At 44.0% G+C, this 25693-nt stretch overlaps 1 protein-coding gene and 1 long non-coding RNA gene across 3 annotated transcripts in view; one reads left to right on the top strand and one right to left on the bottom strand.

Moving 5' to 3' along the window:
- LOC140741700 (phosphatidylserine synthase 1-like) overlaps window positions 1-25693 on the bottom strand; it is a 50866-nt gene that overhangs the window by 17237 nt on the left and 7936 nt on the right. For both annotated transcript variants that reach the window (XR_012102129.1, XM_073072030.1), the window contains exons 6-9: window positions 19383-19534; window positions 13876-14017; window positions 7306-7418; window positions 4666-4731 (exon numbers count right to left, since the gene is read on the bottom strand). Coding sequence is in view for 1 of the 2 variants with exons in the window: in XM_073072030.1 (XP_072928131.1) it covers window positions 4666-4731; window positions 7306-7418; window positions 13876-14017; window positions 19383-19534 (473 nt within the window). In the remaining variant the exon portion in view is untranslated. The remainder of the gene's footprint in view (window positions 1-4665; window positions 4732-7305; window positions 7419-13875; window positions 14018-19382; window positions 19535-25693) is intronic.
- On the top strand, window positions 1414-25605 carry LOC140741775 (uncharacterized). Its single transcript, XR_012102138.1, has 3 exons — window positions 1414-1650; window positions 3057-3156; window positions 25113-25605. It is a non-coding gene; the product is annotated as an uncharacterized lncRNA (long non-coding RNA).

A 25693-nucleotide genomic window follows, 5' to 3' on the forward strand; every position in this document is an offset into this window, starting at 1 on the left:
AAAGTGATGGTCATGTTTACTGCTTGAGGCACTGAAATCTCAGGAAAACTACTCGTCTAAATCCTTCTGTGATGTACCAGTACAATTCCTGTGGGATATGCTTCAAATCCAAAAAGGAGAATGTTACACACGCTGAGGTTATTTTGCACTGTGGCATCAGAAGCAAACAAGCTAATTGCACTACACACGGATTCCACAAAGAACAATAATCCATAACCAAGACATTATTCTTTGTAACTTTATTCAAAAACTAAGTTTTTTTGTTACACACCTTCAATTGTAAAACTTGGCTTTCAGTGAAATCTGTATTCAAATACTAAATTTTTTTATTACACATTTTCAATTGCAAAACTTGATTTTCAGTGAAAACTGTAACAACATGATTTGGAAATTTTGTAAAAAGAATTATGGCAAAGGAAGATAGCTAAATTTGGAGGCGGACAAATTCCTTGTTTCCTGGGAAGAGAAGGAGATTGGACTACCAGACTTAGGAACAGTTCTTGAACCAGAGGAGATAACTTCACTTGCCCCACCAGTGAAACTTTCCCACAACCTATGGACTACCTTTCAAGGACTCTTCATCTCAGGTTCTTGATATTTATTGCTTATTTATTTTGAGTTTATTATTATTTTGATCTTTTTTGTATTTACTGTGAAAGACCACAAAAGATGAATCTCAGGGCTGTATATGGTGGCATATATGTACTTTGATAATAAATTTATGTTGAACTTTGGCAGAAAAGCCAAAAAGAATTGCAAATATTTAGATCCCAGCACTGTAAAGTGAACACACAGTACACAATGGATCCCATCACAATACACAAATGTTTCTGGTAAATTTCTCTATCACTGTGCGGCAGTATAATAGTGTACTTTCCAGATCCATTTGTTTGCATGTGACACTAATGGTCAGAATGCCAGAAACACTCATCAGGTTAAGAGCAATCGTGGAGAGAGAGAAATAGTGAATGATTTAATCAAAGGACATTACCCTGAAATATCAGAACCTCCCTCTCCCCTCTCTCATTCATCCACAAACAGTTTTCAGCATTTTCTGTATTTCTAACATACAGACCATATTAACAATTTCTCGTTATTCGATTAACCTGTGAATCCATGAATACTACCTCACTATTTTGCTCCCTTCTTACACTATTTATTTTTTATGTTTCATATTGTTAAGTTTTTATGTATTGCACTGTACTGTTGCCACAGAACAAGTTTCATGACCTATATCAGTGATATTAAACAGGATTTGTGGAACGCATTATCATAACCACACCATGTCTCAAGGGAAAAATTTAGCTTCAACATAGGTTTAGTCAGCAGAGGGCAATCAAACCACCTTAGTGTATTTACCCTTAGTTTGAATATTTATACATTATCACCAGGTCTACACCTGTTCTTGATCAATAAATAGCAAGTCTTTCTGACAAGGGCAGTAAACAACCCTCCCTTACTGCCTGTACTGAGTGCAAGAATTCAACTTCAAACCCTGCTACAGAACCAGATACGAGGAAATCTGCAGATGCTGGAAATTCAAGCAAAATGCTGGGGGAAACGCAGCAGGCCAGGCAACATCTATAGGACTAAGTACAGTGGATGTTTCGGGCCGAGACCCTTCGTCAGGACTAATTGAAAGAAGAAATAGTAAGAGATTTGAAAGTGGGAGGGGGAGGGGAGATCCAAAATGATAGGAGAAGACAGGAGGGGGAGAGATGAAGCTAAGAGCTGGAAAGTTGATTGGCAAAAGGGACACAGAGCTGGCGAAGGTGGAGGATCATGAGACGGGGAAGCCTAGGGAGAAAGAAAGGGGGAGGGGAGCACCAGAGGAAGATGAGAGCAGGCAAGGAATGATTGTGAGAGGGACAGAGAGAGAAAAGAGAGTGAAAAAAAGGGGGAGTAATAAATAAATAAGGGATGGGGTAAGAAGGGGAGAAGGGGCATTAACGGAAGTTAGAGAAATCAATGTTCATGCCATCAGGTTGGAAGCTGCCCAGACGGAATATAAGGTGTTGTTCCTTCAACCTGAGTGCGGCTTCATCTTAACAGTAGAGGAGGCCATGGATTGACATATCAGAATGGGAACGGGACGTGGAATTAAAATGTGTGGCCACTGGGAGATCCTGCTTTCTCTGGCGGATCCAGCGTAGCCGTTCAGCGAAACAGTCTCCCAGTCTGCGTCAGGTCTCACCAATATATAAAAGACCACACCAGGAGCACCGGACGCAGTATGCCACACCAGCCGACTCACAGGTGAAGTGTCGCCTCACCTGGAAGGACTGTCTGACAGAACCAGATAATGGATGCACAGATTTACTGCAAAGCCAGCACCTATAAGCTCTGAACTCCCTACTTCTACAGTAACATATTCTCCCCTCTTCTTCATTTTCCCAGTCTTGCCTCTCACCTCTTCTCTTCACCTGCCTTTCACCTCCCCCTGCCGCCTCTGCTCTTTCCCTTTCTCCCATGGCCCACTCTGCTCTCCTATCAGATTCCTTCCTATCCAGCCTTTTATCTTTCCCACCCACCTGGCTTTCTACTTCAGCCTCCCTCCTCCACCCACCTGATCTCGATTGTACTCCCACCACTCCCCCACCTCCACCTTCTCATTCTGGCTTCATCCCCCTTCCTTTCCGGTCCTGATGAAGGGTTTCGGCCTGAAACACCGACTGTTCATTCCCCTCCATAGATGCTGCCTGACCTGCTGAGCTCCTCCAGCATTGTGTGTGTTGTTCAGGATTTCCTGTTTCTGCAGAATCTCTTGTGCTTATCATCTGGTACTGCCACGTAGCAGTTCGCTTCACAGTGCTAGCTGCTGTCTGTAAGGAGTTTGACTGTTCTCCCAGTGACCACGTGGATTTTCACCGGGTGCTTCACTGTCCTCCCACGTTCCAAAGATGTACCGGTTCGGGTTACTAAGTTGTGGGCATCCATTACAGGCCTCTCCCAGCATAATCCTCACTGATAAAACGACCCATTTCAATGTATGTTTTGATATACTTATGACAAAGAAAACTGATCTTTATCATTCTCTCCTTAATCTTTTCTTCAAGGCTGCAAGTTCAAGACAGGGACATACAGGCTGGTGAGCTGAACTTTGGAGCTGGGAAAGGTACTACCAATATTTAGAAAGACAAGAATTTGTTAGGGATGGTAAGTATCAAATTCCATGTGGAAAATGCGTCTTGTGAATTTGATCAAGTCCAGGATCAGAAACCGGTTTACTATCATTGACATGCATTGTGAAATCTGTCGTTTTGCAACAGCAGTACAGTGCAATATGTAAAGAGTTACTACAAATTGTGAGATAGACAGAAAGATTGAGCAAAATCCTGAGGTAGAATTCAAGAGTTCATTGTCAATTCAGAAATCTGGGGGCGGAGGGGAAGAAGTTGTTCAAAGTACAAAGCTTAAAAGTCTGAGACAGGTAGAGGGTTTACAGCGAAGCACAGGGAAATAAGACGTTAGTGGACTCTTTTCTCAACACTTCCATCAGGAAAAAGGTACAGGAGCCTCAGGACCTACAAACCAGGTTCAAGGACAGTTATTACCTCTCAACCATCAGGTGCAGATAACTTCACTCACCTCAACTCTGACCCGATTTCACACCCTACAGACGCACTTTCAAGGACTTGATAACTTATGCTCAGTATTATTTATTAAAATACTTATTATTAAAATTATTATTAAATTTAATTATTTATAATCTTTTATTAATTTAATTATTATTAAATAGCAGATTTCAAAAAGTATTTACACAAATTATCTACATGATGGACTGAATGATCTACATCTATGATTTATTTTGCACAGTTATTTATAGACTGACAAACAGCCAAAGATTTTCATAAATGTTACTGCATTTCCTTATTTCCCTGTAAATGCCCACAGAAAACGAATCTTGGGATTTATACACACACACACACACACACACACACACACACACACACACACACACACACACACACACACACACACACACACACACACACACACACACACACACACACACACACACACACACACACACACACACACACACACACACACACACACATTATACAAACACAAGATTCAAGACAGAGGTTGATAGATTCTTGATTGGTCAGGGCATAAAGGGATACAGGGAGAAGGCAGGAGACTGGGGCTGAGAGGAAAGTGGGATCAGCCATGATGAAATGGTGAAGCAGGCTTAATGGGCCAAATGGCCTAATTCTGCTCCTGTCTCTTATGGCCTTAGGGTCTAAGTTCAATAGACAATAGGTGCAGAAGTAGACCATTCGGCCTTTTGAGCCTGCACCGCCATTCTGAGATCATGGCTGATCATCTACTATCAATACCCGGTTCCTGCCTTGTCCCCATATCCCTTGATTCCCCTATCCATAAGATACCTATCTAGCTCCTTCTTGAAAGCATCCAGAGAATTGGCCTCCACTGCCTTCCGAGGCAGTGCATTCCAGACCCCCACAACTCTCTGGGAGAAGAAGTTTTTCCTTAACTCTGTCCTAAATGACCTACCCCTTATTCTCAAACCATGCCCTCTGGTACTGGACTCTCCCAGCATCTGGAACATATTTCCTGCCTCTATCTTGTCCAATCCCTTAATAATCTTATATGTTGCAATCAGATCCCCTCTCAATCTTCACAAACAAACACACTTACCCAAAGACCCAGCACTGAGTTCCGACTCTTTTGCATTGACTATCGGTAAGATATGCGTAATACTGTCTGTAAACAAAAAAAAAAAACAGCATTAAACACCAGTAACATAACCAAATCAAAATGTGTCATGACATGTATGGTCATGCACTTTGGTAGAAGAAATGAAAGCATTGACTATTTTCTAAATGGAAAGAAAATATAAAAAACGGAGGTGCAAAGGGACTTGGAGTCCTTATGCAGGATTCCCTAAAGGGTAATTTACAGGTTGAGTCAGAGGTGACGAGGCCAATGCAACGTTAGCATTCATTTCAAGAGGACTAGAACATAAAAGCAAGATGCAATGTTGGGGCTTTATAAAGCACTGGTGAGGCCTCACTTGGAGTATTGTGAGCAGTTTTGGCCCACTGATCAAAGAAAAGATATGCTGATATTGGAGAGGGTTCGATGGGGTTCACAAGAATGATTCTGGGAATGGAAGGGTTATTGTCTGAGCAGTGTTTGATGGCTCTGGATCTGTACTCACTGGAATTCAGAAGAATGACGGGGGATCTCATTGAAACCTATCAAATACGGAAAGGCCTAGATAGAATGGATGTGGAAAGTATATTTCCTCTCATGGGGAAGTCTGGAACCAAAGGACACAGCCTCAGAATACCAAGATGTCCCTTTAGAACAGAAATGGAGGAATTTCTTTTGCCCAGAGGGTGGTAAATTTGTGGAATTCATTGCCACAGAAGGCTGTGGAGGCCAGGTCATTGGATATATTAAAGCAGAGTTTGATAGATTCTTGATTAGTCGGGGTGTCAAAGGTTAAGGGGAGAAGGCAGAAAAATGATGAGCCCAAAGACGTACTGGTTAGGTTAATTGGTAAATTGTCCTGCGATTAGGTCTGGTTTAATCAGGGTTGTGGGGTTGCTGGGTCAGCAAGGTTCGAAGGGCTGGCTCTGGCTGTAATGCTAAATAACTGCATGGGGATGGGGTTGAGAGGGATAATAAATCAGTTATAACGTAACGGTGGAGCACACTTCATGGGCCAAAAGCACTAATTCTTCTCCTAAGTCTTATGGTCTAAATGGCAGGTCAGAAACATTTTGGAAAGTTAGTATTACAGAAGTTTTGGCAGTAAGTAATATTCCATCCAACAACTCCTTCATTAACACTTAGCCCCTGAACATCACAGGAAGATTTCAGTGAAATGCACGCCATTAAACAATTAAATGTTAGTGATGAAAAATGGTTTAGAATCTGTCTGTAGATTAAATAGTTTGTTATGTAGTTCAGTGAGCAAAAGGACATCAGGGGGGGAAACAGGGATGTTGTTCAACAGTGCGGTGCTTCAGCTCATCTGAAAATTAACATTGGAAAAGCTACAAACCGGCACGGAGGGCTTGAAGAGTGACGTGTAGTGGTGTACAGATGACGGAAATCAACAGCACCACACACAAAATGCTGCAGGAACTCAGCGGGTCACGCAGAATCAATGAAGGAGAAAAAACAGTCAAGGTTTTGGGCCGAGACCCTTCCTCAGGACTGGAAAGGAAGGGTCTCAGCCTGAAACATGAACTGTTCATTCCTCTCCATGGAAGCGGCTTCAACTGCTGAGTTCCTCCAACATTTTGCACGTGATGGCAGATAGCTCGACTGGTGGTGTCTAGATTGCCAACAGATGGTGTCATGGGAACAAGTTCAAATTCAAGTTTAATTGTGATTCAATCATACAAGAGTACCAATGAGCACAACCAAATGAAACAGCGTTACTCCAGGGCCAAGCTGCAAAACACAATCACACACAGCTCAAAGCTCGAAGTTATCAGTAAACATACAGTCACACAGAATAATAATCCAAGACGCTGAGTCGATAAATGTTGCAGCAGCCTGACCCATCTCCCTCTCTCATGACTACACTCGGGTGTGAGGTACAGGAGTGTTGGCCCAATACACTCGCCTCGATACCCAACTGCCTCTGGGGCTGTGCACTCACTTTTAGCGACTCTGTTTCACGTTCTGTGTGCTGTTCGTTGACTTTTTACATTGTATGTACAATTTGCTCCTCTTTTCGCATAATGGATGTTTTGACAGCCTTTGTGGAATGGGTTTCTTTGTGGATTCCATTGTTTCTTTGCTTTGTGACTGCCTGCATTGAGATGAATTGCGGGCTTGTATATACAGTACATGCTTTGATAATGAGCATATTTTGAACTTTGGAGGAAAGAACATCTTTAGAAGCATCTATGGAAATGAATAAAGAGTCCAGTCCTGATGAAGGGTCTCGGCCAGAAATATTGACTGCTTATTCAGTTCCATGGATGCTGCCTGGCCTGCTGAATTCCTCCAGCATTTTGTGTGCGTTGCTCTGGATTTCCAGCATCTGCAGAATCTCTTGTGTTTATTATCTGTGCAGTAACGTTCTGTGTTCTAGATTGATGGGTTCAAGAAACAATAAGAACAAAGGAAGCAGGAGATTGTGTATGATGTTTATACAGGGATGAGAAGAAATGAGGACAGGAAGAGGCAATGTAACTTCGGGAAAAGTAGGGTATAACAAATAAGCAGACTCTTGAAGAAGAGAAAACAAACCATCTTCATTTATAAACACCACAGGAGACCAGAGTTTTCATATAAAATGTAAAGTTTCTTTACCGTACAGTAGGAGCAGTGATCACACCAATAAAGAGGATTCGACCATAACTCAAGGCGTGGCTCGCTTGAAACACAAAGATATGTTTCAAGAAAAATGTATTCAGTTCAGTCAGCTGAAATAGAAAAGAGAAAAAAACCTCATGACACTCTCCAAAATAACCCTCAGCTTTCCTGAGCAAAATATGAAATTATCAGGAATAGAAACATAGAAAACCTACAGCACCATACAGGGGCTTCGGCCCACAATGGGGTGCCAAACATGTACTTACTTTAGAAATTACTTAGGGTTACCCATAGCTCTCTGTTTTTCTGAGCTCCATGTACCTGTCCAGGAGTCTCTTAAAAGACCCTATCGTATCTGCCTCCACCACCGTTGCCGGCAGCCCATTCCACGCACTCACCACTGTCTGTGTAAAAAACTTTCCCCGACATTCTCCTTTGTACCTACTTCCAAGCACCTTAAAACTGTGCCCTCTCATGTTAGCCATTTCAGCCCTGGGAAAAAGCCTCTGACTATCCACACGATCAATGCCTCTCATCATCTTATACACCTCTATCAGGCCACCTCTCATCCTCCGTCGCTCTAAGGAGAAAAGGCCGAGTTCCCTCAACCTATTCTCATAAGGCATGCTCCCCAATCCAGGCAACGTCCTTGTAAATCTCCTCTACACCCTTTCAATAGTTTACACATCCTTCCTGTAGTGAGGTGACCAGAAATGAGCACAGTACTCCAAGTGGGGTCTGACCAGGGTCCCAAATAGCTGTAACATTACTTCTCGGCTTGTAAACTCAATCTCACGGTTGATAAAGGCCAAAGCAATGTATGCCTTCTTAACCACAGAGTCAACCTGCGTAGCAGCTTTCAGTGTCCTATGGACTCAGAGCCCAAGATCCCTCTGATCCTCCACACTGCCAAGAGTTTTACCATTAATACTATAATTCTGCCATCATATTTGACCTACCAAAATGAACCACCTCACACATATCTGGGTTGAATTCCATCTGCCACTTCTCAGCCCAGTTTTGCATCCTATCAATGTCCCGTTGTAACCACTGACAGCCCCCCACACTATCCACAACACCCCAAACCTTTGTGTCATCAGCAAATTTACTAACCCATCCCTCCACTTCCTCATCCAGGCAATTTATAAAAATCACAAAGAGTAGGGGTCCCAGAACAGATCCTTGAGGCACACCACCGGTCACCGACCTCCATGCAGAATATGACCTGTCTACAACCACTCTTTGCCTTCTGTGGGCAAGCCAGTTCTGGATCCACAAAGCAATGTCCCCTTGGATTCCATGCCTCCTTACTTTCTCAATAAGCCTTGCATGGGGTACCTTATCAAATGCCTTGCTGAAATCCATATACTCTACATCTACTGCTCTTACTTCATCAACGTGTTTAGACTCCTCCCTTGCCTCCCACAGTAGCCTGGGGTACATCTCATCCGGTCCCGGAGACTTATCACAACTTGATGCTTCCCAAAAGCTCCTGCACATCCTGTTTCATAATGTCTATATGCTCAAGCTTTTCAGTCCTCTGTAAGTCATCCCTACAACCGCCAAGATCCTTTTCCGTAGTGAATACTGAAGCAAAGTATTCATTAAGACACTCTGCTATCTCCTCCGGTTCCATACTCACTTCTCCACTGTCACACTTGATTGGTCCATTTCTCTCATGTCTTATCCTCTTGCTCTTCACATACTTGTAGAATGCCTTGGGGTTTTCCTTAATCCTGTCCACCAAGGCCTTCTCATGGCCCCTTCTGGCTCTCCTAATTTCATTCTTCTTGCTAGCCTTATAATCTTTTAGATTTTTATCATTACCTAGTTTTTTGAACATTTCATAAGCTTTTCTTTTCTTCTTGAGATTTTCAACAGCCTTTGCACACCACGGTTCCTGTACCCTACCACCCTTTCCGTCTCATTGGAATGTATCTATGCAGAAAGCCACGCAAATATTCCCTGAAAATTTGCCACATTTCTGCTGTACATTTCCCTGAGAACATCGTTTCCAATTTATGCTTCCAAGTTCCTGCCTGACAGCTTCATATTTCCCCTTACTCCAATTAAACACTTTCCTAACTTGTCTGTTCCTATCCTTTTCCAACGTTATGGTAAAGGAGATAGAATTGTGATCACTATCTCCAAAATGTTCTCCCACTGAGAGATCTGACACCTGACCAGGTTCATTTCCCAATACCAAATCAAGTACAGCCTCTCCTCTTGTAGGCTTATCTACATATTGTGTCAGGAAACCTTCTTGAACACACCTAACACACTCCACCCCATCTAAACCCCTCGCTCTAGGGAGATGCCAATCAGTATTTGGGAAATTAAAATCTCCCACCACGGCAATCCTGTTGTTATTATACCTTTTCAGAATCTTTCTCCCTATCTGCCCCTCGATGTCCCTGTTACTATTGGGTGGTCTATAAAAAAATACTCAGCAGAGTTATTAACCCCTTCCTGTTTCTAACTTCCACCCACAGAGACTCAGTAGACAATCCCTCCATGACTTCCTCCTTTTCTGCAGCCGTTACACTCTCTCTGATCAACAGTGCCACGCCCACACCTCTTTTGCCTCCCTCCCTGTCCTTTCTGAAACATCTAAAGCCCAGCACTGTAAGTAACCATTCCAGCCCCTGAGCCATCCAAGTCTCTGCAATGGCCACAACGTCAAAGCTCTAAGTACTGATCCACGCTCTAAGCTCATCCGCTTTGTTCATGATGGTTATTGCATTAAATGTTGCAGACTGTTCAGCAATTTAGTAACATTTTCAAAACAGAAATCTACTCAAAATCAGAAAAAATGACTAAATATTGAATTCCAGGTCTTTATCTGAAAAATTGTCACTGTAAGCTTTCAGAACAAAACTTGAGCACGACATTGTGGGCCGAAGGGTGTACACTGTGCTGTAGTGTTCTAATGTCAATGTTCACAACAACCCCGTCTGGCATTGTCAGAGCAGAAGTAATATAAACAACTAACGCTCGGTGAATATTAATGTCAGCCTTCAAATCAAACCTTGTTAGATACACAAAAAACCATGTGCCGGTAAGCAGTGAAATCATTCAATAGACTAACGCTGAACCTGCAATGAAAACCTCACTCACTCAACCTCTGAACAGAATCGACAACCTGCACACTCACTTTCAAGGTCTTTTATTGTGTACCTTTGATAATTTTTTGTGTTAACCACCTGTTATTATTATTATTATTCCAAATGCAGCAACGTAAGATTTAGATGCAGTTTCAGAAACGGTGAGTACAAGCCCATGGCCTATGGACAACAGTATTCACTGGAGATTGGAGGAGTGGGGCAGGGAGAGGTCAGATCAACATTGAAATTTACCAAATATTGAAGACCCCAGATAGAGAGGGCATGCAGACAACATACAGTACACACGAGGAAATCTGCAGATGCTGGAAATTCAAACAACACACACAAAGTGCTGGTGGGACACAGCAGGCCAGGCAGCATCTATAAGAAGCACTGTCGACGTTTTGGGCCGACACCCTTCATCAGGACTAACTGAAAGTAAAGATAGTAAGAGATTTGAAAGTAGTGGGGGGAGGGGGAAATGAGAAATGATAGGAGAAGACCGGAGGGGGTGGGATGAAGCCAAGAGCTGGAAAGGTGATTGGTGAAAGTGATACAGAGCTGGAGAAGGGAAAGGATCATGGGACGGGAGGCCTCAGGAGAAAGAAGGGGGGGGGGGGGGGGGAGAAGCACCAGAGGGAGATGGAGAACAGGCAAACAACTAAATATGTCAGGGATGGGGTAAGAAGGAGAGGAGGGGCATTAACGGAAGTTAGAGAAGTCAATGTTCATGCCATCAGGTTGGAGGCTACCCAGCCGGTATATACGGTGTTGTTCCTCCAACCTGAGTTTGGATTCATTTTGACAGTAGAGGAGGCCATGGACAGACATATCAGAGTGGGAATGGGACGTGGAATTAAAATGTGTGGCCACTGGGAGATCCTGCTTTCTCTGGCGGACCGAGCGTAGGTGTACAGCGAAACGGTCTCCCAGTCTGTGTCGGGTCTCACCAATATATAAAAGGCCACACCGGGAGCACCGGACGCTTTATACCACACCAGCCAACTCACAGGTGAAGTGTCGCCTCACCTGGAAGGACTATCCGGGGCCCTGAATGGTGGTGAGGTATAGCACTTGTTCCGCTTACAAGGATAAGTGCCAGGAGGGAGATCGGTGGGAAGGGATGGGGGGGGGGGAGAGACGAGTGGACAAGGGAGTCGCGTAGGGAGCGATCCCTGCGGAAAGCAGAAGGGGGGGGGAGGGAGAGATGTGCTTGGTAGTGGGATCCCGTTGGAGGTGGCGGAAGTTACGGAGAATTATACGTTGGACCTGGAGGCTGGTGGGGTGGTAGGTGAGGACAAGGGGAACCCTATCCCGAGTGGGGTGGCGGGCGGATGGGGTGAGGGCAGATGTGCGGGAAATAGGAGAGATGCGTTTGAGAGCAGGGTTGATGGTGGAAGAAGGGAAGCCCCTTTGTTTAAAAAAGGAAGACATCTCCTTCGTCCTGGAATGAAAAGCCTCATCCTGAGAGCAGATGCGGCAGAGACGGAGGAATTGTGAGAAGGGGATAGCATTTTTGCAAGGGACAGGGTGGGAAGAGGAATAGTCCAGGTAGCTGTACATACAGTACAGGCCTTTCAGCCCACAATGCTGTATCGACTTTGTAATCTAATCTAAGATTAATCTAACCTCTCCCTTCTACATAACCCTTCATTTTTCTATCATCCATGTACTTATCTAAGAGTTTCTTAAATGTCCCTAATATATCTGCCTCTACCACCACCCCAGCAAGGTGTTCCACAGACCCACCACCCTTCGTGTAAAACTCTTACCTCTGATATCTCCCCTCACTATAGTTTCCTCCAATCACCTTAAAATCATGACCCCTAGTATTAACCCTTTCTGCCCTGGGAAAAGTCTCTGGCTGTCCACTCTATCTATGCCTCTTATCATTTTGTACATCTCTATCAAGTCACCTCTCATCCTCTTGCGCCTCAAAGAGAAAAGCCCGAGCTCACTCAACCTCTCCTCAACAGGCATTCTCTCTAATCAAGGTAGCAGCCTGGTAAACCTCCTCTGCACCCTCTCGAAAGCTTTTAAATGAAGAATATCTCTGTAAAGCATTCCTTGCATAAGGTAATGAGAACTGAACACATTATTGCAAGTGCGGTCTAACAGGGCTTTATAGCTAAACGATACCTCACAGCTCTTCTTTCTACATTATCTACCGCACCACCAACCTCGTATATAAACTCAGCAGTCTCTATTACAGAAAGGTCTCAGAAAGGCTTTGAATACAGAACATCCAAATTCAATGGAGGTGCATACCAGGCATGTGCTGTATACCCAAAGGGAGAATCAAATTCAAGATTCAAAATTCAAGATTGTTTAATGTCATTTCCAGTACACAAAATAATTGTTACTCTGGATCCAGTGCAGCACAAAAAACACAATTAGATAAAGAACACAATAATTAAAAAAAACAATAAATATAAATACATAAGACAGCTTACATTCATAGACTGATTGTATGCCCATAAAGTGATGATAGGTACAAGGGTGTCTGTACAGAATGTGACTGACAGGAAATGATGAAGTAGTGGTGTTTGGGGGTGTGGAGGGGTGGCTTAGTGGCTGGAGGTGTTGATCAGCCTTACTGCTTGGGGAAGGTCACTGTTTTTGAGTCTAGTGGATAGCCTCTCCCTGCTGGGAGTGGGACAACCAGTGTATTGGCAGGGTGGGTGGGAGCCTTCGTGACGTTACAGGACATTGAGGAAGAGGTTATAGGCCAGGCATCTAGCCTTGAGCTCTTCCACTTCCTCTGTGTGGGCCGCCCCATTGCTGTTGGTGATGAGCCCCACAGCTGTCGTGTCATCAGCCAACTTGCCGATGTGATTACCCGAGTGCCTGTCTGTGCAGCCATGTGTGATCAGAGTGTACGGCAATGGGCTCAGCACTCAGTTGCGTTGAGGGTGATAGGGAGGGCAGGGGCTGTGCATCCTGACTATCTGAGGTCAGTTGATTAGGAAGCCCGGCACTCAGTTGCACAGTGGAGTATTTAGACCAAGGAGTAGGAGTTTGTTCCCCAAGGTCTGTGAAACAATAACATTGAATGACGAGATGAAATCCAGAAACAGCTTTCTGACTCACGCCCCTCTTTTCTATGTGTGTCAGGGTCAGGCGAGTGACAACGGCAAATGGGATTCATTTATTTATTTTGCAACACAGTGTGGAATAGGCTCTCCCAACACTTCGAGCCGCGCAGCTCCAGCAACCCCCAACAACCCCTAAGCTAATCATGGGACAATTTACAATGACCAGCCGACCTACGTGGTACATCTTTAGGAAACCAGAGCACTTGGGGAAAACTCCCAGACAGCGCTGGAATTGAACTCCCAACCCGAGCTGTAATAGTGTTGTGCAAACCACTGGTCTGCCAGCACCCGTTCTGAGCCCCTGAAGCTGAGAACTGCACCAAGGAATCCTTTATTACACTGGATTATTTTCTAGGCTTGTTCTTTACCTGCCAAATTATCAGAAAGAGGTAAATTCCAGCAACTCTCTGCACAGAGGATTTCGGGTCAAACCAACGGACGTACGTCCAGCTGGCTGGCGTAAACTGCAACACGGCTCGTTTCAGCTTCCCACTGGTGCTGTGAATGGTCCTGATCAAAAGAGATATCGTCATTGCAAACATACACTCCCTCCACCCTCACAGAACAAATACATCCTCTAAAACACTCAAAATAACATCACATAACTCACTGTAAGCCCCCTTTGTAGGTATTATACATGTAATTTCACATTCTGAATAGTATCAATGTAAAGGTTGCCATGAACACAATGGGCCTGTGCCGTCAATTTCTTTGATTCTAAATGTGGCAGGGAATTAAGCAATGGCTCTCAGGTTGGAGGAGTAACACTTCATATTCAGTCTGGTTAGCCTCCATGATGGATGAACATCAATTTCTCCTTCTGCTAAAAAATGTTTTCCCCTCCCCCTTCCACTTTCTTCTATTCCCAATTCTGGCCTCTTACCTCGTCTCCTCACCTTCCCCTTATCCCCTTCCACCCTCCCTTTCTCCCATGGTCTACTCTCCTCCCGTCAGGTTCCTTCTTCTCTGACCCTTGACCTTACTCACCTATCACCTCCCAGCTTCTTACTTCACCCTCCCCCACCTGGTTTTATCTATCATCTAGCCTGCCCTGCACCCCTCCTACCATCGCCTTATTCTGGCATCTTCCCCCTTCCTTTCCAGTCCCGATGAAGGCTCTCGGCCTGAAACGTTGACTGTTTATTCCTCTCAATAGATCCTGCCTGACCTGCTGAGTTCCTCCAGCATTTTGTGTGTGTTGCTCTAAGCAACTGCTGTCTTGTTACAATAAAAATGAACAAAGTTGCAAGAAAGACCAGCTTAATAAATTAAATGTTAAGATCTTGGAAAAAGGTTAAAAGATTACTGATAAGACAACTGTAAGCCCTGTAAAACCTCACATAATGTCAAACATAACATCGTTTTATGTTCCACAGGGAGTGTGGGTTTCCTCCGTCTGCTCCAGGTTCCTCCCACATTCCAAAGACATATCGGTTAGTTGGTTAATTGGTCATATAGGTGTAATTGGGTGGTGCGGGCTCGTTGGGCTGTGTTGAATCACTAAATTAAAGAAAAATAAGTAACCCTAACTCAGATAGATGCATGAAATGAAATGAAAGCAACAACAAAGCTGAGAAGAAGAGGTAATAGAAAAATACTCAGAGAAAGGGTGTGGCCCAGTAGCAGAGCAGTTCGCCTTTTCTCCTTGAATGGCTCGAGTGAACTCAGCCTTTTCTCCTGGAGCGACAGAGGATGAGACGTGGCCGGATAGAGGTGTATAAGATGATGAGAGGCATTGATCGTGTGGATAGTCAGAGGCTTTTTCCCAGGGCTGAAATGGCTAACACGAGAGAGCAGTTTTAAGGTGCTTGGAAATAGGTACAGAGGAGATGTCGGGGGTAAGTTTTTTACTCAGAGTGGTGAGTGCGTGGAATGGGCTGCCGGAGTCAGATACGATAGGGTCTTTTAAGAGACTCCGGGATCGGTACATGGAGCTTAGAAAAATAGAGGCCTATGGGTAACCTTAGGTAATTTCTAAAGTAAGTACATGTTCAGTATAGCATTGTGGGCCGAAGGGCCTGTATTGTGCTGTGGGTTTTCTATGTTTAGCTTAATGCTTTACAGCACTAGTTCTCCCTGTGACCACCTGGGCCTTCTCCGGGTTCTCTGCTTTCCTCCCACAGTCGGAAGGTGTACAGGTTATGGCTGGTCAGTTTTGGCACGGTACGTTGATGTCAGAAGAATAACCACACTTGCTGGCTGCCCCCAGCACAGCCTTGGACCATGTTGGTCATCGAAGCAAACGACGCATTTCACTGTAAAGCTCATCTTTAATGGTTAAAAGGATTTCTAAGGAAATATATTTGGAAAGAATTTAAAAACTAGAAAAGCAAAGAGACGGATGAGATTAAATCGTCTTCAACCATGGGAAAATAAATGAAAAGAAAATTTAGAAAATAGAGTAAACACAACTAATTGATAACTATCAATTTGCGATAACAAAATGGTAGAAATAAGAGTTACTCAATCTCAATACCTCTATTTGGAAGTGACATTAGCACTGTGAATTCTGCCTGACCACGTGGGTTCCCCCACATTCCAAAGGCGTATGGTTAGGGTTTGTAAACTGTGGAGTTATGGGTATGCTATGTGGCGTAAGACACAGAACACTACAGCACAGTACAGGCCCTTCAGCCCATGATGTCTGCCAAACTTTTAACCTATTCTAAGATGAATCTAACCCTTCCCTCCCACATAACCCTCCATTTTTCTATCATCCATGCAGCTATCTAGGAGTTTCTTAATTGTCCTCTACCAGCACCCCTGTCAGGGTGTTCCACACACCCACCACTCTCTGTACGAAACCTACCTCTGATATCCCTTCCCTATATTTGGAAGAAAAAAGTCACAAAGGCATTTAAGACAGAAAAAGTGGGAGCGGTTGCAAGAGAATTCATAGATCATTTCAGTCTGGACAGATTGTATATTAAAAGAATTTAGTGAAGAGATGATACTGTTGGCCAGAAGAAACTAGTCTACAATTGGCGGATCTGATGAATCAAGGACAGGGGAGGCAAACAAACCAGTTATCTTGGCTTCCCCCCCATTTTGTGGCCTCTGAACTGATTCTGGATTATCTAATCAGAGCAATTGAATGTGGACACAAGGAGCTTCAGGTGATGACCTGCTGAACCAGAGACCATTCTCAGATGAATAGCTACATATTATGCAAAATGCCAAAGAAGCAATCTGTAATCTCGTTAGACTCCATCTGGGTCGCCTCATTTAACTGGTTTGGAAGACTCAAATACACAAGGCTGGGGTGGACAGAGGCATGAAACGATGTTGGCTGTAGCCCTGTACAATGACCAGTAAGGTGACCCAGGTAGGTCAGGTGACCTTGAGCCAAAGGGATGGAGATCCACCAGTTCAATTGATGAGGAACACGAGAAGAGTCAGGAGCTCCAAATACGCAGGGACAATACCTCTCCAGCAACCAAACAGCAATCATCGTGGATCAATAAAGCATGTTTGTCTGTCTGTAATACCTTTTCTCTTAATTGACTGTTCATGGCAGGTCAGGGATTCTACTAGGGTGCATACAGGTAGCTAGTTTGTTCTGGTTGTCAGATGCGAAATTTCCAGACTCCCAGGCTCCCCGATGGCCACATCTGCACTGAGATGCAGCTCTTTAGAGACCGTGTTAGGGAACTGGAGCTGCAGCTCAATTACCTTCGTCAGTGATAGACAGGAGCAACAGGAAGGTAGTCACCACAAGGCTACAGGAGACAGATAAATGGGTGACTGTCAATAGAGAGAAGGGAGAACATCAGATGGCGGAGAACACCCCTGTGGCCACTCCTTTCAACAATAAGTACTCCATTTTAAATACTGTTGGGGGGATGACGTAGCTAGGGGAAGCAACAGTGGCCACGCCTCTGGCACTGAGTCTGTCCTGTGACTGAGAAGGGTAGGGAACTGAAAACGATAGCAGCAGTAATAGGGCACTACATAGTCAGGGGACAGATAGGCGATTTTGTGGACGTGAAAAAGAAATATGGATGGTAGTTGCCTCCCAGGAGCCAGGGTCCCTGATGTTTCTAAATGTGTCCACAATGCCCTGAAATGAGGGTGAGCAGCCAGAAGCTGTGGTACATATTGGTACCAATGACATGGGTAGAAAAAGGGAGGAGGGCCTGAAACAAATACAGGGAGTTAGTTAGGAAGCTGAGATGCAGGAACTCAAGGGTAGTAATCTTGGGACTGTTGCCTGTGCCAAGCAACAGTGAGGATAGGAATAGAATGAGGTGGAGGATAAATGTAAGGCTGAAGAACTGGAGTGGGGGCAGGGATTCAGATTTCTGGATCATTGGGACCTCTCCTGGGGCAGGTGGGACCTGTATAAAAGTGAAGGGCTGCCGCTGACTCCAAGGTGGATCAATATCCTAGCGGGCAGGCTTACTACAATTAGCAAAAATTAGTGGGAAGACAGAGGATTGGGAAGTTTGTCTAAAACCTACAGAGAGCAACTAAAAGAATCATTAGAAGGGAAACGATGAAATATAAAAGCATGCTAGCGAACAATATCAAAGTGGATAGTAAAAGTTTTCTCAAGTATGTTAAAAATAAAACATTAATGAGAATGGACATAGGATCACTAGAAAATGAAGCAAGAGAAATAATAACAGGGGACAAGGAGATGCCTAATGAATTAAGTGAGTATTTTGCATCAGTCTTCACTGTGGAAGATAATAGCAGTATGCCTGATGCTGTAGTGTGTGAAGGAAAAGAAGTGGATGCAGTTACCATTACAATAGAGAAGGTGCTCAAAAAGCTAAAAGACATAAAGGTACATAAGTCACCTGGAGCAGATGAACTGCACCCTAGGGTTCTGAAAGAGGTAGCTGTAGAGATTGTGGTGGCATTAGAAATGATCTTTCAAAAATCATTTGACTCTGGCATGGTGCCAGAGGACTGGAAAACTGCAAATGTCACTCCCTTCTTTAAGAAAGGAGGAAGGCAGCAAAAGGGAGATTATAGTCCAGTTAGCCTGACCCCAGTGGTTAGAGTCAATTGTTAAGGATGAGGTGATGGAGTACTTGGTGACACAGGACAAAATAGTACAAAGTCAACATGGTTTCCTTCAGGGAAAATCCTGCCTGATGAACCTGTTAGAATTCTTTGAGGAGATTACAAGTAGGATCAAGGAGATGCAAGCAATGTCATATATTTGGACTCTCAGAAGGCCATTGACAAGGTGCCACACATGATGCTGCTTACCAAGTTAAGAGCCTGTAGTATTACAGAAAAGTTACTAACATGGTAGAGCATTGCCTGATTGGTAGGAGGCAGTGAGTGGGAATAAAATGATCCTTTCCTGGTTGGCTGCCAGCGACTAGTGGTGTTCCACAGGGGTTGATGTTGGGACTACTTTTTATGCAGTATGTAAATGATTGAGATGATGGAATATATGGCTTTGTGGCCAAGTTTACAGATTATGCGAAGATTGGTGGAGGGGCAGGTAGTGTTGAGGAAACAGGTAGGATACAGAAGGACTTAGACAAATAATGGGTGGGGACACCATTCTTGCAAAGACAGTGCCCAGAAGGCAATGGCAAACCAATTCTGTGGAAAATTTTTCCAAGAACAATCATGATCAAAGACCATGATCACCCACATCATACAACAGGGCACATAATGATGCTATCATACAACTTGGCACATAATGATGATAGAGTAAATACAAGCAGGTTTGTTCCATTGAGGTTGGCTGAGACTGGAACTAGAAATCAGGGGTTAAGGGTGAAAGATGAAGTGGTTAAGAGGCTTGTTCTATGTTCTTTAAATCAGGCAGTTTGGACCATTGGGGCAAAGGGTTCTGACATGCCATAAGTAGCTTTACTAAAAAAGTAGAGATGAACTTAACAATACCTACTTGAAACTTCCCCAGTGGTAGGTTCTCATTTCTAGGAAACGACAGACCACCATCCCCAGCCAGATGCCACCTCCATTGCACAGCAAGATGTCAAGAATAACCTGATCCCACCAGCATTCAGCAAAGTTCGGCAAAAGGTGCATAAAAAACAGCTGAAAGGAAACAAAAAGGAGCATTTGGGGATGGAGGAAAAATTAATTTCATTGTCTTTCTACATACACGTGTATATAACTAAACATAGAAATCTACAGCACGTTACAGGCCCTTCGGCCCACAATGTTGTGCCGACCATGTAACCTACTCTAGAGACTGCCTGGAGTTACCCTACCACATAGCCTTCTATTTTTCTAAGCTACATATACCTTTCTAAGAGTCTCTTAAAAGACAATATTGTATCCGCCTCTACCACCGTCGCTGGCAGTGCATTCCATGCACTCACCCCTCTCTGTGTGGAAAAACCTACCTCTGACATCCCCCTTTGTACCTACTTCCGAGCACCTCAAAACTATGTCCACTTGTGTTAGCCATTTTAGCCCTGAGAAAAAGCCTTTGGCTATCCACACCATCAATGCCTCTCATCATCTTATCAGGTCACCTCTCATCTTCCGTCTCTCCAAGGAGAAAAGGCCAAGTTCACTCAACTTATTCTCATAAGGCACGCTCCCCAATCCAGGCAACATTGTTCCTCTGGTGGCAAGGTGTGAAGCATAATATGTTGACACACAAGGTACATATAGTTATGATCCAGCACGTACAGTCACAAAATAATATCAGTACTTAAGTCCCTGAGTAGCACAGCCAGCTGACTGACAGGTTGACGTAAAGTGTGAGGTGCCTGTTTATGTAAGACAGTGTAATGTTACTGACACTTTTATCATAAAACAAGCAGTCTTATAAATAGGAGAATCAGCGGCAATGGAAGATGAAAAGTGAGACCAGTGTGGGACGAGAGTGTGTCTGTGAGTTGGAGACCTGGGAGAGAATTAAGAGCATTAAGCCAGGACATCCATGTTCTGGGTGTTAGCAAGGTGTTGAGAAGTTTATCATCCATAAGCTGTTACCCAGAATGACCGTTCTGATTCTTAAGCTGTGGTACCTTCTGTCTGATGGCTGGTCAAAGAACAGATGGGAGAGGACTTTGACAACGTGGAGACACTGTCTGATACATGTTCTCAATGAGGAGAGAGAGAAAGAGACCCTAATGATGTCTTCCAGAAATCTTGGCATGTTTAATGCACAAAATCAGCATTAATTAATATAGAACACTACGGCACAGTACAGGCCCTTCAGCCCACAATGTTGTGCTGATCTTTTAAACTACTTGAAGATCAATCCCTTCCTTTCTTAGCCCTCCATTTTTCTATCATCCATGTGTCTACCTAAGAATTTAAAAAAAATGTTTCTAGTGTAACTGCCTGTACCACTATCCCTGGCAGGGTGTCCCATGCACCCACCAATCTGTGTGTAAGAAAAACCTATCTCTGATATCCCCATACTTTCCTCCAATCACCTTAAAATTTAGCACCCTTGTATTAACCATTTCCATGCTGGAGAAAAGTCTCTGGCTCTCCACTCTATCAATGCCTCTTATCATCTTGTACACCTCTATCAACTCAGCTCTCATCCTCCTTCGCTCACGAGAAATGCCCTAGCTTGCTCCACCTGTCCTTATGCTCTGTAATCCAGACAGCATCCTGTCTCCTCTGCATCCAGAACTGAACACAACACTCCAAGTGTGGCTGAACCAGAGTTTTATAGAGCTGTAACATTACCTCACAGCTCTCGAACTCAATCCCCTGACTAATGAACCAGAATTCAGATCTAATATCACTGGCGTACGTCATCCTTTGTTAATTTTACAGCAGCAGTACAATGAAATACATGATAAATAAATACAGAGAAATACTGAGTTACATTAAATGCATCTATCTCTAATAAATAGTTAAGTTAAAATAAACAGTGCAAAGTAACAGAAATAAGAAAAAAGTGAGGTAGTGTCCAAGGGTTCAATGTCCATTCATGAATTGGATGGCAGAGGGGAAGAAGCTGTTCCTGAATCACTGAGTGTGTGCCTTCAGGCTTCTGTACCTCCTACCTGAAGGTAACAGTGAGAAAGGGGCATGTCCCGGGTGGTGAGGATCCTTAATGATGGACACTGCCTTCCTAATGCACTGCTCCATGAAGATAACTTAGATACTATGGAGGCTGGTACCCATGATGGAGCTGATTAATGAAAGTCAACACACCACACACCTCCTTACACCCTGACAGTCTGCACGACAACTTTGAGGGGTCTATGGACGTGAACCCCAGGTTCCCTCTATTCCTCCACACTGCCAAGAAACCTCTCATTAACACCTTCTGGGTGAAGGAGCTGCACCACCAACAACTCACCTATTTAACCTTAGCCAAATCATGGCACAGTTCACAGTGAACAATTAACCTACTAACCAGTATGTCACTGGACTGTGGGAGGAAACTCACACGGTCACGGTGAGAACGTACAAACTACTTACCAACAGTGCCGGAACTGAACTCTGACCTCCAGCACCCCAAATTGTAATAGCTAAACACAACGCTGCATGGGGTTCTCAAACACAATAAACACAACCTCTCCAGTACAGGTCCTCGCCCTTCCGGAATTGAGTTGTTTTCTTGGTTTCTCACTGGGAACTCTACAAATCCCCGTCATCCGGGAATTGAGTTGTCTTCTCGGTCTCTCACTGGGAATTCTACAAATCCCTGTCATCCGGGAATTGAGTTGTCTTCTCGGTCTCTCACTGGGAATTCTACAAATCCCCATCATCCGGGAATTGCTTTCCCTTCTCGGTCTCTCACTGGAAACTGCACCTGAAGCCCAGATGAGCCATGGAAAAACACGTCTCGCATAGGTGATCACGAGTTTTAACAGTGCTATCCACAAGATGTGTACCGATTTAAAAAAAAGATTACAAAAACAATTCTTCTCGGTTCCGACTGAAGATTGGATTCTTCACCACAAAAAATGCAAGATTGCAACTCTAAAATCATTGATATTTCAGGAGTTTGAAGAGAGTTGATATGTCACCAAAGACTCATGCAAATTTCTACAGATGTACTACGGAAAGAATTCTGTCTGAGAGCATTGTGATGCCACTGTACAGGACCTGTAAAAGCTGCATAAAGTTGTAAACTCAGCCAGCTCCATCATGAGCACTAGCCTCTCTAGCAACAAGAACATCTTCAAAAGGTGATGTGTTAAGAAGACGGCATCCATTATTAAGGACCCCCTTCACCCAGGTCATGCCCTCTTGTCATTGCTAACACCAGTGAGAAGGGAGGAGGGACAGGAGCCTGAAGACACACTCAATGATTCAGGAACAGTTTCTTCCCCTCCGCCATCAGATTCCTGAATGGACATTGAACCCACAAACACTACCTTTTTTTTTTCTTTTTTTTGGTTCAGGTTTTGCACTATTTAATATACATATATCTTACTGTAATTTATAGTTTTATTATGATAAATTGCAATGTACTGCTGCCACAAAACAATAAATTTCATGACTTATGCCTGTGAAATTAAACTTGATTCTGATTCTCAGTAAAAATATAAGCAGCAATTGTCAGTCACAATATTCTCCAAGGAACACCCGATGGCTCCTACAAAAAATATTTTCTCTTTGACAGTAACAACATGGAGAGCAGCTGCTCCAGTTACCAGGCTGTTAACCCCACACTGGCTTCGGTCTGATGCAATTGTACTGAGCAGATTTGTGCTGGCTTGGAGAGGCTCATGACAATGCTTCAAGGAGTGAAAGGATGAATGTGTGAGGAACGTTTGAAGGCTCTGTTACTGCCTCACTGGAGTTTAGAAGAATGGAAGGTGGGATGAATCTCATTTTTTTAAGCGGGGAATCTACAAGCATAGGGCACAGCCTCACCACAGAAGGGCTTCCGTTTACAATAGAGATGCGAAGGAATTTCTCAAGCCGGAGGATGATGAATCTATGGAATTCATTGCCACAGACAGCTGTGGAGGTGGCCATTGAGTACACTTACAGCAGAGGTTGATAGGTCAGGGTGTCAAAGGTTACAGGGAGAAAACAGGAGAATGGTTTTGAGAGGGCTGATAAATCAGCCATGATGGAATGGCAGAGCAGACTTGATGGGCCGAATGGCCTAAATGAGTTTTGGGAATTGTTGCACACTCCTTATAAACTCCCATCCCTGTTGCATTTAAACTGAAAACAATTCTGAAAGTGCACCAGTTTCTTATATTTTGCACACTTAGAATATTAAATTTACATCCATGCAGTTTGTTATTGCCTGGGTAGTATAATTTAGCCCTGTTCCTGAATTAACACTTTTATTCCGATATGAGATCATGATTAGCTTGACTTGTCACACATACATCGGAACATACAGTGAATTACGACACTTGCATCAATAACCAACACAGATCGAGGATGTGCTGGGGCAGCCTACAAGCGTTACCATGCTTCCAACACCAACACAGCATGACCACAGCTCCCTAAACCGTGGGTCTCGCAATGTGGGAGGACACTGGAGCACCTGGAAGAAACTGACGCAGTCCATGGAGAATGTACAAACTCCTTACAGACAGTGGCAGGAATCTTTCATAAGGTCATACGATATGGGAGCAGAATTGGGCAGTCATCCCAACAAGCCTTCTCCACCATTCCATCATGGCTGATTATTATTCCTCTCAACCCCATTCTCTGCCTTCTCCCAGTAATCTTGAACGCACTGACTAACCAAGAACATATACCTTTAAATATACCTAATTACCTGGTCTCCACATCTGTCTGTCACAATGAATTCCGTAGACTCGCCACCCTCAGACTAAAGAAATTTCTCCTCATCTCAGTTCCAAATGGACGTCCCTCAATTCTGAGATGTGCCCTCTGATTCTAGACTCCCCCACTATAAGAAACATCCACTCTATCCAGGCGTTTCAATATTCGATAGGTTTTCTTAAGACCATAAGATATAGCAGCACAATTAAGCCATTTGGCTCATCATGTCGGCTCTGCCATTTCTTCATGGCTGATCCAATTTTCCTCTCAGAGCCAATCTCCTGCTTTCTCCCCCTATCCCCTCATACCCTGATCAATCAAGGATCGATCAACCTCTGCCTTAAATATACAGAAAGACTTGGCTTCCACAGCTGCCTGCGTTAATGAATTCCACAGATTCACCACCCTCTGGCTAAAGAAATTCCTCCTCATTTCCATTCTAAAAGGATGTCCCTCTATTCTGAGGCTGTGTCCTCTGCTCTTAGGAGCACCATAGGAAACAGCCACTCTACATCCACTCTATCAAGACCTTTCACCGTTCAATATGTTTCAGTGAGATCCCCCTCCCACTCTTCTAAATTCCACCAAATACAGAACCAGAGCCATCAAACACTCCTAATATATTAACCCTTTCATTCCTGAGATCATTCTCATGAAACTCCTCTGAAATGTCGCCAATGTCAACACATCATTTCTCCGATAAGGGGCCCAAAACTGTTCACAATACTCCAAGCGCAATCTACGAATACCTTATAAGCCCTCGTCATTACATCCTTGCTTTTACATTCTAGTTTAGGTCTCTCAAAATGAATGCCAACATTGCACACCCAGATGTGGAGGCAGAGTTAAGATGGCGCTAAACGGCAACTCCTTTGCTTGCATCTTCAGAAACAGCTCTATTTCCATCTTTAATATCTTTATTTTTCCCTTTCAGGGTTCTTTTGAAGACCCGGACCTGGAGTTACACACAGACTTCGGTTCTTTGCAGGAATGGGACCCGTTCTCGGGGTTTCAGGACAGGCCGTTATCTGATATGCTAAGGTTTCGGCCTGAGAGTCTCACTTGTATTTGGAAGCCTAAGATCTCGGGGCTCTGGGGATGGGTGGATCGAGGGTTGGTGTCACGACAGTAGACACGAGTGTCATCAGGGAGGCCAGAAAATCTTTCACTGTGGGCCCGAAGACCCGAGATCTTTGTGACCTTCAGGCACAGAGCTCGTAAAAAGTGATGAAACAGACTTTTTAACATCGTAAACCAGCTGGTTGTTGATATGTCTCCCGCTTGCTGTGAAAATGGGGGACACCTCCCTCTCCCTTATTAGGGAGAAAGAGAGAACCTGTGGTTTGTCGAATGTAGGATGAAACACGAAGCTTTGGAGTAACTGCAAGTCTGTGTCTTTGCTGTTGCTTTGCTCACACTTGAGTGTTCGGTGGCGGGTGCTGATACTTTTGTTTTGCCAGTGGGGGGGAGGGGGGGTTGTTGTTCGCTGCCGCTCACACACAGGGAGGGGAGGAC

This window comes from Hemitrygon akajei, chromosome 1 (genome assembly GCF_048418815.1).
Source record: "Hemitrygon akajei chromosome 1, sHemAka1.3, whole genome shotgun sequence".
In the NCBI taxonomy this organism is placed as follows: Eukaryota; Metazoa; Chordata; class Chondrichthyes; order Myliobatiformes; family Dasyatidae; genus Hemitrygon; species Hemitrygon akajei.